General features: G+C 41.1%; 1 protein-coding gene across 1 annotated transcript; it reads right to left on the minus strand.

The window, feature by feature from the left end:
• Positions 1 to 9,399: 9,399 nt before the first annotated feature.
• Positions 9,400 to 14,264, minus strand: adhfe1 (alcohol dehydrogenase iron containing 1). Its single transcript, XM_028978678.1, has 14 exons — positions 14,140 to 14,264; positions 13,994 to 14,037; positions 13,651 to 13,700; positions 13,287 to 13,340; positions 12,995 to 13,149; positions 12,512 to 12,708; positions 11,919 to 11,996; positions 11,716 to 11,821; positions 11,471 to 11,623; positions 11,280 to 11,378; positions 10,975 to 11,053; positions 10,720 to 10,816; positions 10,327 to 10,484; positions 9,400 to 10,215 (listed from the first exon to the last, which is right to left on the minus strand). Exons 1-14 carry the CDS (start codon positions 14,190 to 14,192, stop codon positions 10,132 to 10,134), a joined length of 1,407 nt encoding a protein of 468 aa, XP_028834511.1. The 5' UTR covers positions 14,193 to 14,264; the 3' UTR covers positions 9,400 to 10,131.
• Between the last annotated feature and the right edge of the window lie 2,442 nt (positions 14,265 to 16,706).

Below are 16,706 nucleotides of genomic sequence, written 5' to 3' on the forward strand. Positions count from 1 at the left end.
CTGCTAAGTAAAGTAAAGTAAAGTACTTACAAATATTCCCAAGCATCCATTGGTTGATTCTCAAACTTTTCTCAAGACCAATTTCCATGACTTCCATGTACTTATACCTTGTACTTTTTGTCCTTAACTTGAAAGCACATTGTAAGTCGCTCTGGATAAGGGCGTCTGCCAAATGCCGTAAATGTAAATGCCCTTATACAGTGTGTAACGCTGGCCCCACAGTGACAATAATATTTTACCATACACACCGAGTGATGTATTGTATGGTGCTCCACCAGGGACCTTGTGGAGCTGATAAATGTAGAGCCACAGTGTAACATCAGGAATATCAAGAAAGCTGCACACAAATGGACTAAGAAAGAGGTGCGTGGACACACACACACATTAACAGGTTATAAAGAGCACACATGTGCATTTATTATTTAGACCCAGCGATATATAAGGTGATATAGTATTTGGGTGTTGTTGCAGAATGAGAAGTTGCGGCAGCTGGTGGAGCAGTTGGGGACAGAAGATTGGAGTGCCATTGCTTTAGCGCATAAGGTGGCTCTTCTAGTTTTTTAAGAAAGAAAGAGCAATTTAGAGAAAAAAAATTTAGAGAAAAAAAAATACAAATTGCACTATGAAAATAAAATAGTAAGAAAATACAGAAAAAACAGGAAGTTAGAAACAATATATATTAGAACAAAACTTGGACAAAATAGTTAAACTTGTGGCCATTACATGTGTCCATTACATACAGTCCCTGACAAAAGTATTTTCGCTTTTCAATTTTGTAGAAACACCTGCTATTAACCTGACTTTAATTAATTTGTGTTAGAAATAGCTCGTATGAAAAGCTAAAACCTGAAAGCTAAAATTTAATCAAGACAGAAAGGTCAAATTTTGGCAAGACAAAAGTTTTGTCGCCTACACAGAAATTGACCAAATTTACTGCAAATGCAAAAATATGTCAGCAAATTAAGTAGTGGTGCTGTGAGTTCCAAACTTAATATCTTGTATGACTTCCATAACCTTGAAGGACTGCACCCATGCGGTTTGGCAAGGATTCTAACAATTTATTGATGAAGTCATCAGAAATAGCAGTCTTGCATGCCTCCCAGAGTTCATCAATATTCTTTGGTTTCGTCTTCCATGCTTCCTCTTTCATCCTACCCACACATGCTCAATGATGTTCATGTCTGGTGACTGGGCTGGCCAATCCTGGAGCATCTCGATTTTCTTTGCCTTGAGGAACTTTGATGTGGAGATGGAATTATGTGATGGAATATCCTGCTGCAAAACCTGGCCTCTTTTATTTTTGGGAATATAAAAGGTAGCTAAGATTTCTTGGTATTTCAGACTATTGATGTTGCCTTCCACCCTGCAGATCTCTCGCACACCCCCATACTGGATGTAACCCCATGATTTGTCCACCACCATTCTTCACTGTTTTCTGGGTGAATCTCAGATCCATGTGGGCTCCAGTAGGTCTCCTGCAATATTTGCAGTGACTGGTGCAATTCAACAGAAGATTCATCTGGCTTCTGGGTACTGATTGGACCATGGAGGCCATTTTGAGACAGAAACTGTTCTGGTTGACACAGGGACTTCAGGTGACCAGGTCTTGTGGAGCTCTGCAGCAGTGGAAACTGGGTTGGCCTTGAATTTTCGAGCCGACAAACGGTCCTCTCGAGCAGTTGTCTTGCGGGGTCTGCCTGACCTGGGCTTGTCAAAAAAAGTCTCCAGTCTCTTCAAATCTTTTTTTAATCCTCTGTACTTGATGCTGAGACACATTGAAGGTGTCTGCCACATCAGCTGTGGATCTGTTCTTCAGCCTCTTGATAATCAACACTTTAGTCTCAGGATGAATCTTAGGCATGTTTGCAGAGGTCTAGGTGCTGTTGATATGAAGGTCTAGTGAAGGTCTGGGCTTCTTTTTATACACACCTGACACCTACTTGATCCATTATTAGTCACAGGTGACGCTCATATGACAAGACGACAACACTTATGTTTTTGCAAAAATTGACTCAGTAGGGTTTACCAAGCTTTGAATATTAGAATACCATTTGACAGATTTGTTTTGCACTAAAACGTTATTACAAAAGCTGTTGGGAATAAAAAACAAGATTTGTAAAAAACAAATCTTGATTAGAAATACATTTCAGCGGCACTTGAGGTCAATTTGTACACAAGTGACAAGACTTTTGTCAGGGACTGTATATGTACATATATGCAGCTTGTTTTGAGTTGACTTAAGTGACATTTTAAAGAGACAATATGGGACACTTATTTAATTGTTATATTAGTTCATTAATTGATCTACACATTTGTTTCATTCATTATTAAAACACATGGTCATTGTTCTGATGTCAAGATCATCTATGTGCTTGTTCTCTAGACCAAATCTGAGATACAGTGTCAGCAACATTGGCTAAAAGTCCTCAGTCAACCAAAGGTGAAGGGGTCATGGACAAAAAAAGAAGATGCAATGGTAAGGGGAGGATAACTAAGTCTCATGGTTCACACATATATACTTCTTCACCTTTTGTTAGAGACTCCTTTATAGCACCTTATAGTTACAGGTTGTAGTTTATCTAGTGTTTTGCACAGGTTATCAGCCACCAAATGCTGTGTATGTAAATGTGAATATAGCTGTGGTAAGTTTACGGCAAAAGGACCACTGCTGACCAGATATGATTCACATGCAGGACCATTGTCATCATAGAATGGGTAGAAGGTGTTTCGCTACGAACACAAAAATGTTAATGTAGCAGTTTTTACCACTGACAACGGCCCAGTGTAGCAATTATCAGTTTAAGTTACTGGAATTATGGGCACCATTGGTCAATCCCTAACAGCTGGGATAAAGTCTGATCCTGTAATAGTATAAAGTTGAGGTCAAAATTATTAGCCCCTCTTGATTTCTCCATAAAAATGAAGAACAAGTGTATGTTTTTTTGGAAACAAATAATCTATAAATAGCAATGTCCACAAAGTTTAATTAATGGATTTTTAAAATTGATATACGGAGTTGCTATAACTGAAAGCAGTCTCTTAGAGTACTTTTTTACTAGGTTGACACAGGTCTCTAGAGGAATTTTGGCCCATTCTTCCATTATAATATTTTTGACCACCCCATTTTTACTATATTTGATATAAAGCAAGCCTAAATTTTTTTTTATATTGCCAAATGTATCAAAAGCTACAAAATAGCACTGGTGAATGTTTGATAATGTCAAGTTTCATCAATGCTGCAAACATCGAAAAGCATCAAATGTGTTTATGTGTGCAGATGATTGAGTTGGTGAGTAAGTATGGTGCAAAGAACTGGCCCGTCATAGCAGAACACATTCCGGGACGAGTGGGTAAGCAAATACGCTCTTATATTTGTCCATGTGTGTGCGTATATGCTTGATGCATTTGTGTGTATTTATAAATGCATTTGTGTAGGCAAACAATGCAGGGAGCGTTGGCACAACCATCTGAACCCTGAGATTAAGAAAAGCATGTGGACTCCTCAAGAGGACAAACTCATCTACAAGGCACACAGAGTACTTGGCAACCGCTGGGCCCAAATTGCCAAATTACTTCCTGGGAGGTAAGTACACACACACAAATACACACACACACACACACACACACACACACACACACACATACTGTACTCAACAGCCTCTCATCACTGTGTGTCTAACAGATCAGATAACTCCATTAAGAACCACTGGAATTCCACCATGAGGAGGAAGCTGGACCAGGAGGGCTATCTCCACGAGCTCAGCAGACTGTCTCCATGTGCAGACAACAGCCCAAGCACATCCTCACAGTCTGAAGTACCTCCACACCCACCCACCCAGCGCTATGTTCAGGTATTATATACATCTTACATACTGTGACATGCTTCTCTTTTCAGAAGCACATACAGACTTGCAATCATTTTTATCAATCCAAACTCAAATGAACTTGGTAAAGGAATTTTAGAAGAACAGGTATAGTGTACATTGTCACAAAATCAACAGTTACTGAAGGGCTTGGTTCCACTCTTCCAAAAGACACTCCCTTTGATGTTTTTATGATGGACACATTATTCCAAAAAGCACAATTTCATTTTTGTAATTAGACATTTGTCTGCACATGTTTTTGTCTCGCCAAAGGCCTGTTGAACATTAAATTCCATTGTTTTTTTGCTAATATTTTGTTAATGATCTCTTCATTATTTAATTCTCTCTCTTTCTGCAGAAGACGGAGAAAATGAAAGAGATTCAATCTGTAGAGCACATTCCTGAGCTCTCTGAGTCACTTCTGCTCATTGACTTGGTGAGTCCTGAATCATGTCTGCCAGTGGACACTGGCGGAAGTCATTCCAGAGCTCTGTTTTTATGCATTCGTGTGGGGACATGTGCATTAGGACCTGGATGCGTGGAGCGACGTGTCTGGTTTTAACACGGTAGAGGAGGCGCCATTACCGCGGGAACACAGCAGATTGTTTCCTCAGTCAGGTTCATGTGATCCATCTGAGCTGGACTTGAGTAGAAGCCACGGCCACTTGCACTCATCTCTTCTACAGGAGGAGGAAGAGCGTAGGATGAAAGAAGAGGAGAGGAACTCACCAAGCTATGTTTCAGCAATGACAGAAATGCCTTTGTCTCCATCACAGGTCTGTATCCACACCTACATGCGCACACACACACTTGCACACTCAATGAACTTGGGAGCTTATATAAATGGAAGGAAATTGGAAACACATGGGAGACTGGGAGAGTATTTTTAAAAAATGAAACACACAAGGATATGACACCACTTGGTGGGCTAAAGGTGCCACGATGTTGCAACAGTAATGAATTGCATTTACTTTGATTGGGTGTTTGAAGTAATCTGATTGAATTGAACTCTCTGTTAATCTTTTTGTGTGGCAGTTCCTGGTCACGTCAGATACTGAATGGTCTACTTTAGATTTAGAATACAGATCCATTCCAGTGAGTGACACTCAGTGTAAAATCACACTCATCAATCACCACAGCTGTCATGGGTAAGTTTTTTTTATATTGTTCCTCTTATTATCATTTTTGTATCCGAGTCATGAAAGTCAACATAAACTGTTTATAGTCTGAAGTGTTTTCTCAATATGTAGTGGAGAATTTGATGTTTTTGTTGGGATTGTGCATCAACTGACTGTATTTATGAGAATGGTGTAAATTCTGACCGCGGAACTTATTAAAGTCTCTTAAATCATGTTTGCACACCTTCCAGAGGCTTCCCCCCAACTCCTTTTAAAATTACTGTGGTAAATCAGGAGCACCTAGATAAAGCCACACAGATGAAGGTATGACATCACTGTGCCAGTCAGTGTGTGAAGGATGCTGTATGTGTAAGTTCATGCTTATGTAAGAATCATGTAAGAATGCTGCACGTGTTTCTGTACACAGGTAATACATCAGGATAGTATGATGGATCTGGACATGAATATATTACAGCAAGGTTCCCCTTGTTGGAAAACAGAGGTGACTGCAGCAGCAACTGAATATTTATTAGTTTCTAGAGTTCCCAAAGCTGTTCCTGGAGGCTCTGCTCATTCCAGCTGTTGCTTAGTTCAGATCAGGTTAACCTCAAGGAACAGGACTGGGATCTCCTGATCCTTCTTGTTTTATCACTTTATTCATGTAAATCATGAGGACCTCTTTGACTGTTCTTAGTGCCAGCATGAGCTATCACTGACTCATTCATTTATTAATTCAAAGATTAGGATGGTCCTGATGACATTGATTGTGATGGCTATTGTTGACATCCACAGAGCAACTTGGAGAGGGTTATGTTTGGAAGGAATAGTGACCAGCTGATTCTTACGGAGCAGGCCAGGAGCTTTCTATCCTCATGTATGCCACACAAAGCAAACGCTCAGCCCACTCCACTGAGTACACACAGCCCCACACCAGCATTATGGCCAAACTCTGAATGGGACTTTGATATTTACCAATTACACGATTTATGACAATATCCTGCTTCCCCATGAGTCAAATAGGCTTTACAAGATTTACAACAAGGCATTTTTCTGCTAACCTTCTGCTAAATGTTCTGTTCTGTATTCTGTTCTTTGGGTTCTGCAAGCATCAGTGGGGAGTCTGAACTGAATGTTGTTGCAGGTATCAGATCTTCCTACAGAATGGTAAATGCAAAGAAAGTGGGGAGTAACAGGAATTGTAAAAATAAATTGTTTACAAACTGTTTTAAATATTGTTATTTTCATTTATCTTTTTTTGTATTAATTAATATATTTATTGCAGTATAAATGAAATTGGTAGATGGATGTTACTATACAGCAAGTATCCTTCAGCTGAATGTGAGAATTTTTCTGGTCTTATTTCATTGTGTTACTGTTTCAAAGAAAATATGTTTTAAAGTAACACTGTTTTGGTTGTGGTCTTTGTTCCAAATTGACCATATTGTACTGTTTGATGCATTTGTGTGTTTCAGATTATAGGTAATGTTATATGAGTCTGTTGCTGCTTATTTTCATCTGTGCTTGTGTTTGAGGTTTTAGACCTGCTTTTACCACAACCTTTACCACTGAAATGTAATTTATTGTGAATAAAGCTTAAAATGATAGCATCCAACTGACAAAATGACAACAAAACCTTCTATTGTGATAGCAATTTTACATTGTCAATGGACAAACAGATGAATACACCATCTAGGTCACTCAGGTCCTCAGGTCATGTAGACAACAGCCTGCCAGAGCATCACATTTAAAAGGAACCTTACATATACATACCACTTTAACTTAGCAGTTTCACTTAAAAGTTTCACTTCCTATTTTATCTATTTGATTCAAAATGAATTCTTTTTGACTTTGTATACATTTTCATAATTGCCCTCCTTACTTTCCCCCCTCTTCTCTCCCTTTTTGCAAACTTCATGAAAGGAGCTGTATAAATTATGTCTGACTGAATGATTGATTTGTATTTGTGATGCATTTTATGGAATGATTTGCATTAACATGTAATTACACTTATTTGAAAAACACTGCATGTAAAATGTTCTCAAATGTTCTCAAAACATGATCATCATGATGTCAGCATCATGCCCACCTCTTTGTCCCTATTGTACAGATTTTCCCATCATGCCACTCACGTGATGCCACAAATCCCACTTGCTTGTTTTCAAGGCTTTCAGTTATATTAACATTCACCTGAGAACTGCAGGAAATTGGAGGAAAAAAAACCCAACGCAACTATTCCCACTGCCGCTCAGTCGGGAGAAAAGGCAGTGTTTTCAGAGCCACTGAAGTGTGCGTTGCCATGGCTACGACGCCTTGCCTTGAGCATGCGCTGTAGTAAGCCTGGGGAGGCGGGGCACCCTGACGGGTTTGAGAGCGACATTGCTCGCCGTGGCAGCCTCAAAGAACGCCCCCTAGAGACGGAGAAAGAAGTTACACACAAAGCATGGCTCCACAAGAGCACACTTTCTTGTCTCTCTTTACATCAGGGTTCTTCAGATGTGGCCCTCACAGTGTCTGACTCACAGGAAAAGGATGTCTGGAAGAGTAGCCAAGCTCAGACACTGAGGGCATTGATTTGAAGAACCCTCTTGTGTTTTGGGGGCTAAATGTGTTACCCGGTGCAGCCACAGGGAGGATCAGAGCTTTCCTGCATGGAGGCTTGTCGCAACAAACTTGGGTTGGACTTCACTTTGTTAACACTCTGCAGGTAAATGTTATATGTTACCATTTAAGATATACATTATGTCATATGCTTAGAATGACATTTTTGTGAGTTATACATCTGTAATGCACAAATACAAGATTATTGTACATTGGCTGGGTTGTGACAGACTCTTACCTGAGGTGGTGGGACAAGGCACACAGTTGGGAAATATCCTATCATGCCATTCTGCAGTCGACCGTAGCACCAAGCCTCATCTCTCACGAACACGTGCACTATTTCCCCTGGTGAAACATCGATCTCATCCGGCCAGTGAGCTTGATATGTTCGCATGACAACAGCCTAATGTACACATAAGATAAAATATGGCACCAAGAAGCCTTCTGTGAACATTTCTCCTGCATTTGTTAAGATATCCTGATTTGAAAACTAACAGAGAAGATGAGATTAATAGAAAAAAAGTGCATGAGAGAATGTTAAAGGAGAATATCCAGGGAGAAACAAGGGGTTACAAACGAAACTGGGATACGTGGCCTGCTGGGACGCTGTCTCATTCATTTGTTTAGAAGAATGATCTTTATTGGATTACACTGTGGGATTACAGGTGATGTGTGTACAGGTTCAGATGTGACCTTCTAATGACGCAAAAACTCATGCTCACCTTGTCACCCTCTTCCTGGCTCTGTCGTCTTCTTGCTCTGCACACTTCAAAAAGAAAATAACGCAATTTGTTCATAATCTGTCCTATGGAAAAACGGATGATTTAAGATTCTTTGCATATTCCTCTCAACAGGTTTTAAACCCAAGTCCTGCTTAATCAGATCTGCTAATGCGCTCTTAAGAACTCTTCTCTTTGTGAACGCTCATTCATGGATATACAGTGATTGATAAAACTTTCCCTTCAGACATGATCAGATCCAGGCCACATCCATAAAATGCACATTATAAACATTTAGCAAATGTTTTAAACAAATGCCTTCCTTTAAAGGCCCAATGGAACAGCAAATTACCATCTAGTTATACAGTCAATGTTTTTAGTTTCTTCAGGAAATAAGTTAACATTTTCTGACCTGATTCTTGCTACATTGCTATTTATAAAAAATATTATAACAGAAATGCTGTTTCAGACAACAGATTCTTGCATCTCTTCATCCCTGCTGCTACAAGTTACGAAGACTGTGTACTCACTCTGAGGAGAGAGGACTGTGGTGAAGACTTCAAAGTGTTCATTGCTTTGCATGTAGATTTGCTGCATCCTGAGAAGTTGCTCGCCTTACACATTCACACACAGACACACACGCACACTTAGGAGTCAGCAAGACTTCTGCTCCCTTTAAATACCCTCTGATTCAGACATGCAGACGCACACACACACGTCAGAACACTTTTCTTTGAACTGGCAGCCATCTTCAGTTCTATTTTAGTCTTCCTCTGAAAATACCCATCTCAGTGATGCAGCAAGACGTCAATTAAACTACTTTGGATCAGTGTGCTTGTAAACCCTGTTTAGGTGGGTATGGTATAACATGTACGTTGTACATGTAACTGTATACGTTATGTGCGGTTTTACTGGATGTGCAAGCATATGTAGAAGTGGAATCAAAACACCCATCCATTGTCCTTATCCCCAAACCCTCCCGGCTTCTTTTCAATATGGTTAAATGAATGCCAATGCACTACATACAGCCCTGATATTTATTGTTGAAAAACAGTTGTGAGTCTTAGTGTAATACAGGCTATTAAATATTGAAGACAGGCATATAATAATTTTTTTAATCCAAACAATGTGTTTGCAGAATAGCATGTTTTAATCTCTCACTTCAGGCAATTGAAGCATTCAAATGAAAATGTCAGTGCCATTCAAGTAAGTCATTTAAATGACATTACTGACACAGTATCTTACTGGCTGGTTTCAAAACAGGCTGCAGTCTCTGCCAGTTCTGACAGCATAAGAACATTCAGACTACACATGAAAACACACTGTTTTCCCTTGTTACAGACTCAGTGTTGAAGTGCATTATCAGCAATAGTAACAACATAAGTCTTAAATGATAAAATGGTTAATGTGTTTAAAACTCTAAAATACAACAGTGAAAAAAGCGTGATCATTGCAAAGACCTTGTTTATCATTAAAAGTTTTAGCTGCATGTGAGAAATCTTTTGTCTGCTGAGTTTTCAATTAAGGCACTTTAACCTGTCCCTTTATATAACCTGCTTACATTCGCACGGTCAAATAGCTCAAGACCATTTACCTTAATAACCTCTAAAGCTCCTGAGAAAGTCAGATTGAAAATCACAGAGAGATCAAGAATGAGAATGATGCATCAGATTTATTTGTGTGACCATACATCAATAATTAACCATAGCAACAAATTTACAACATAACACACACCAAGTGTCAGTGTCAACAGAGATGCAAAATGTTGAATGGTTTTAGGCAAAGCCGTGAGAAAATCATACAAATGGAGAGAGAGAGAAAAACTGTTGGATCTCAGTACAGCTTCATTGAGGCAATGAAGAGCTCACTCAGGTCCTCCTCTGTGTGTGATCTGGGGGACAGTTTGGTTACACGCTCCTACACCAGAATCAGAACAAATAATTATACAATTGGACAAATGCATGAAACACAGACACAGAAAATGCACACTGGGCTTGAAATGGGTATGTGTGTTCTCGTTTGTCTTGCCTGTGGGATAGTTCCCTTCACCAGATCAGGCACATCTTGCTGGTTGTAGCCAATGGCAGATAGGCCATCCTCAACTTCCAGATCAAACAGGAAGTTCCTCAGAGTTTCAGCAAGAATGCGCCCTGCATCTGCTCTCTTAACATTTCTGATATCGGTACCTACACAACACACACAATTCAGATGTTTCCCAACAGCTGGCCTGCAGCACCTGTGCACTATGTTACCCTGAACCATAATTCCCATGAACAAGTACTGAGACAATGGTGGCTAACTAGGAGAAACTGTAAGAATCCAATTGAAGTGGGGAACAACAGGAAGGATTACAGTGCCAGATAACAAAACAGAGAAGCACACAGCTCATAGTGTGTGTGATAGGTGGCAGTGTGCCCTTACCAAGGATCTCTGCTGCCTCTAGGTGGCGCTCTGGACACATGCTGGCCGTGAAGGCAAACACTGCAGGGGATGTTAGGACCACTGATAGACCATGAGGCTTAAGACACATACATAGAGACATGAGCACATCTACATTAGCATTTTAGTGAATGAACAATCCAAAAGGCAGCATGTGCGTGTGAACCCTTATTTCTGGACAGAGAGCAGCATGGGATTTAAGAACATGCATGTTTGTGAAGTGTCTGTAGCTTTTACCACAATAGGATGATCTACGTTGTAATCTTTCGCTTTAAAGGTCTTCACATTTCCAGCTATTGGATATGACATTCCATGACTGCAACACACACACACACACACACACACACATTATCCTGTCTCATACATTCAGGTCAATATTGTTTACCAGTCCAAATATTTACTTGTTTCAATTCGATTTATTGTCAACAATTAAAAAAACAATGTTAGGATGTATTTTCATATGCTTAGCTTAGTTTGTACTTTCTTTTTTTTTTTTTTGAGTGTGCTTGTTTGTGCGCATGAGGATATTTTATTTTTTATACCAGAGATGGACTCCAGCATTCCCAAATCCAATGCCAGCAAACACACTGGCCAGGTGCATACTTGAGCGAGCCTCGATGTCATCAGGATTTCTTACAGCTCTGTACAGGCACACACAGACACACACATTCAACATGATTGTCACAAGACATACTATACATAAGTAAATCTCAAAAATGAAGAGACTCTACACCGTTTCATATATTTGGCAACAAAGTGCAGGGCGTGTCTGGCCCACACATCACTGATTGGGTTGCTGCCCTGGTAGGCCGGGCGCAGGAGGGGGTTGGAGGGGCAAGGACTCCGCTGAGAGTAGGGCAGTGCTGTATATGACTCCAGGGCATGACTGGGAGAGGACAGCACAGAAGATCCTTGAAGCAAATTGCACTGACTGGCCAGCTAAAACTGAGCAAAGAGTACAGAAACCACAAGTCATACCAGAGAACATCAAACCCGCTGTTGGCTGCCACTCTCTGGGGCATGTGTAGCGTGTGCAGTGGATCCACAATACCCAGCACAGGCCTCAGCGCTCGATTTGCTATACCTGCATGCACAGAAAGAATAATGTGCACTTACGGAACAGAAAATGAGACACAAATAAGTATTTAATGTTGTTCTATTAATTAGTGTTTTTTCCAAACCAGTTTTAGCCTTGAGAGGCTCATAATCAAAGATGGCCACGCCTGTCGTCTCACTGCCTGTACCAGCTGTGGTAGGAACTGCGCAAAGAGTGGGTGACACATTTCTTACACACTCTATCCAGAAAAAAAATGGCCTGAATGATTACAGTTTAGATAATATAGTATATTCTCATAGATCACACATGCCTTTTATTAGTATTACATATTTTTAGTATTCTGGGAGCAAGAAAAGCAAGAAGCATGAAATATTTACATACATGTAAATGCATGTAAATAATTGTTAATATTTTTTTTGCAATGAATGCAGCCTTAAACACTATTCAAATGAGTTACATTGAATTATTCATGCATCATTAATACAAAACAACAATACATCACAAATGCATGCACACACACACACACAAGCAAATCAATATATCAACAACACAGACAGAGCAAGTATTATAGATTTTATTAAGAAGAAAATTAGGTCAGAGTAAGATAAACACAATGGCCTGAATCTTTTTAACCTCATCTCAGATGCGCGCGCGCACACACACACACACACACACACACACACACACACACACACACAGCTGTGCTCTTCCAGGTACCTGCAATCAGTGGCTTTAATGTTCCTGTAATTGGCTTTCCTTTCCCAATCGGAGCATTAACAAAGTCCAAGAAGTCTGCCTCAGGGTGAGATGCGTACAGATTGGCCGCTTTACAGGTGTCAATCACGGAGCCCCCGCCCACTGCCACATAAACATCAAAATCCTCCTTCTTGGCAAAATTAATGGCCTCTTTAAAGCTGGGGGCACACACACACAAGTATATTGTCAAAAAACCAACAGATTTTTATGGATTCTTATCTATTTACACTACAGTCCAACCACGAATCCAGTTTCAAATGATCAACCAACAGTCAAAGAATTAAGGTCTAATTAGCCACAGTAGCTTCATGCCTACTGGCAGATAAAAGAGAGGGCTTAAGTAGAACAGTATCATGCCCTGTGATGTGAACAGACCTCTTTTAGAGGAGCTTAAAGGGCTTGGCATAACACACAGTCTAACCCACGCACACCACACACACATACCTGCTGTCTGTAGGTTCTACTCTAACGTTGTTGTAACATTTGTACTTGACTCCATGCTGGACGAGGGAGTCGAGCACTGCCCTCACCGGTGGCAAGCCAGAGAGGTTCGTATCTGTCATCAAACAAACATTCTGTGCACCCATGTTGTGCAGATCCTGTGCAAAAAATATATTATGAACAACATTATAACAATGACAATAATACCTTTAACTGGTTGTATAATGTAAAATGCAGACTCAGATAGGACAGGTTATATCTATAAATGTTTATTTTGCATGAATCACATATGCACCATGCCAATCTCTCGCGTGACTCCTTCTCCGTATCTGATGTTCGCACTGGCCATCTGTGACAACAAAAAGCACATGCAACATAGTGGAGAAATAGCACTCAATATTGGACATCATATTGGCTGGTCATGAACAATTTGAAACCTAGAAAGCAAAACCACACTTTGATCTCTTGTGATTCGACCTGACATCTAGAACTGTTAATACATTTCAAACTAACCATCCCGGTACATGCACATATTTTCCACATTCTAAGGTGGACACCTGACTGAAAGGTGCACGAACAAGGAACTCCAGTGGGTTCTTGGAAGCCGTTTGTGCTTTTAAATGTTTTTTCATGTGTGATGCAGTGCTTGGTGACGGTACCTCAAACGCGTAGTCTGTTTTCCTTCCAGTGGTGGCATGCTGACTGGCCCCTATCAGACAATTAACAAAAGCTTTCAAGACGGACAAACATTTCCGAATAAGACTGCTTTAATAGTGAGAACGCGTGGACTGAAAGTGGATCCTGCGCACCGAAGCAGCGCCTAGTGGGTAACACACTCGCCTATGAACCAGAAGACCCAGGTTCAAATCCCACTTACTACCATTGTGTCCCTGAGCAAGACACTTAACCCTTAGTTGCCCCAGGGGGACTGTCCCCTGTAAATACTGATAGTAAGTCGCTCTGGATAAACGCGGTAAATGTAAGTGTGAACACGTGACCCACCTTGGTGGTGGGTGTGAGCGTGAGAGTGAGCAGGGCACCGACACCTGAGGGGGGAAAAAGCAGCAAAGTCCCCGGTGAGCTCGGCCCGGGCTCTGCGCGAACGCAGAAATGACACAACTCGTTACGCGAACGTTCCGTTCACTTACGCGGCGCTGGCGAGCTGACGCATCAGACGCGCCACCCTGTCGCGTCCGGCCATCGGTCTTCTGCGCCAGCACGCCTGTCCAATGGCGGGACGGGGCGGAGGTGGCCAGAGACCGCCAGAAGACCCGCTACCGCCACCTGCTGTTGCGGGACGCCGAAGCTGCGAAGCTCGCTTTCCGAAGCAGTGCAATAAAATCGCCGTTCAGACCTCCACGATGCGGGTTGTTACGCCGCTTAGTGGTGAAACGCGGATAAAGACGGCTTTCGTGCTCATGTGCCTGAACACGCTCACAACGCCGCGTTATTCGCCATTAAGTATGACAAGCCACCCGGGCCAATTAATCCAGGTTCACATTATTAAAAAGGTTTGACATTTACCAGATGCCCTTATCCAGAGCGACTTACAATCAGTAGTTACAGGGACAGTCCCCCCCTGGAGCAACTTAGGGTTAAGTGTCTTGCACAGGGACACAATGGTAGTAAGTGGGATTTGAACCTGGGTCTTCTGGTTCATAGGCGAGTGTGTTACCCACTCGGCTACTACCGTCACAAGGTCATTTTTTACGCCACTTAATCGACGTTTAAAGCTGCGTACGTGCGAAAACGGCATAAAAAAGTGGCGTTCTGAACACGCCCTCAAACAGCGTGGAAAACTCCTTTTTTTCTTGATTTCGCAACACCACACTGAGCACTGGAGCTCCTCAGTCCAGTGCTGTTCACCCTGCCAACCCACGACTCTTCAGCGATGCACAGCTCCATCCACATCATCATGACCATGGCGGGTCTCATCAGCAGGAACAGAGAGGAGGCCCAACGACTAAAAACTAAAGAGATGATTGTTGACTTAATTGACAGAGCTTGTGTGATGATCTTCAAGAACACAAAGTTCCTCTGTGTTCATCTAGAGGAGAAGCTCTCCTTCCATCGAGGGACTATTGAGAGCATTCTGATCAGCTGCATCACAGTCACAGCTTTGGGAACTGCACCGTATCGGACCGAAAGACCCTACAGTGTGGACAGCAGAGAAGATCATCGGAGTCTCTCTCCCCTCCATAACGGACATTTACAACACACGCTGCATCCCGAAAAGCCAGCAGCATTGTGAAGGACTCTACACACCCCTCACATGCACTCTTCATCCTTTCATCATTCGGTCCCTCACTGCCAGACTGCAATAGCTTCTTTCCAAAGGCCATCAGGAAACTGAACACTCAGGGACATTCTTCTTTGGACTGAGACACACACACATACACACACACACTCCCTCTGTTATATTGAGTAATATTATCTATTAATGCACTGTTCCATTTTTCACAGGAGCACTATTTTACTTCTCACATTTATTATTCGTTTCACTAGTTTAGCACTGTCTGTCTTATTGTTGTGTACATGTGTTTTGTTAAATGTTACTCTTGCGCTGCCCGTGCCCCCGGTTTCCGCATTATGTAACCTCATTTTGTCTGTGTCAGACATGTGCACTTTATGTCAGTATGTAACTGTGTTTAAATGTTACATGTAGCACCAGGTCCCTGACAAACGTTGTTTTGTTTCACTATGTACTGTGTAACATGCATGATGCTGAAACTTCAATATGCTAGAGAAATAAAAACATAGAAAAACACATGTGTTCAAAAACATGCTCTTAAATGCACCAAAATATAGTTCAGTAATGTAGTTCATGGGTGTCCCTGTGTCTTCAGAACTGTGTCCCACTGTATTCCCCTACCAAGAAAAAAAAATATGATGTGATGCCCCAAAATGTGTTTTTATAACAAATCTTATGCATTAAGTGCCCTTATTAATTCAGCTCTTTCATGCTAAACAAAATAATTAAAATGTGCCATCGTAGGCACAACATATCTGTAATTGAGTAGCCAGTTATAACAGGTAGGTTGGAGTTGCATGAGACTTTAATTTCTTCTGACACAAGGGTGTTGTGCAATTCAGCTCAGCAGACAGCCCTTCCTCAGTGGTACGATGACGAGCCGTAAATGTCACAAGTGTGTTTTCATTTAGTTTGTTAAACACCTTTAAACGGCTCTCAGCTGGGGGCCAAACACACACACACACACACACACACATATGCACACACACACACACACACACACACACACACACACACACACGGTCCTTTACAGGGCCACAGGTGAAAATCATTTACTAAATTAGGCAGCAGGTCACATGATCAATTAACACACATTAATCTGAATCAATCAGCACGTCCAACTTTTCTTTGGATTAAGTGTGTGCTTGACTTTATCATGCAGGTGGACCGAGAAAATTTCTAGATGCCAATGTAAAATATTTAAAAAATAATATTTTGTTTGGGATTATTATATATATATATATACATACATACATACACACACATTGTGTAATGCTGTCTGTGAGACATTTATCAGAAGATGGTATTGGACTTCTACCGAGCTTTTAAAGAAGTAGAGTTTATCAGGTTCTTTTTTTTTTCTGTTTTGTGGTCTCCATTTAGTAATTAGAAGTGTAATAAATGTTTTCTGAATACCCTTAAATGGTTTGGTGTTTGGGTGGACTCTTTTCTGCTTGATGTTCG

This window comes from Denticeps clupeoides, chromosome 4 (genome assembly GCF_900700375.1).
Source record: "Denticeps clupeoides chromosome 4, fDenClu1.1, whole genome shotgun sequence".
NCBI classification, from domain to species: Eukaryota; Metazoa; Chordata; class Actinopteri; order Clupeiformes; family Denticipitidae; genus Denticeps; species Denticeps clupeoides.

Excerpts from the sequence above, each read along its gene's own strand:
- adhfe1 (XM_028978678.1), bottom strand. The coding sequence starts at position 14,192 with ATGGCCGGACGCGACAGGGTGGCGCGTCTGATGCGTCAGCTCGCCAGC. Across the intron at positions 11,624-11,715 it reads AGCGGGTTTGATGTTCTCTG|TCATGCCCTGGAGTCATATA; the intron begins GTATGACTTGTG and ends GTCCTCTCCCAG. Across the intron at positions 10,817-10,974 it reads ACGTAGATCATCCTATTGTG|CCTCATGGTCTATCAGTGGT; the intron begins GTAAAAGCTACA and ends ATGTGTCTTAAG.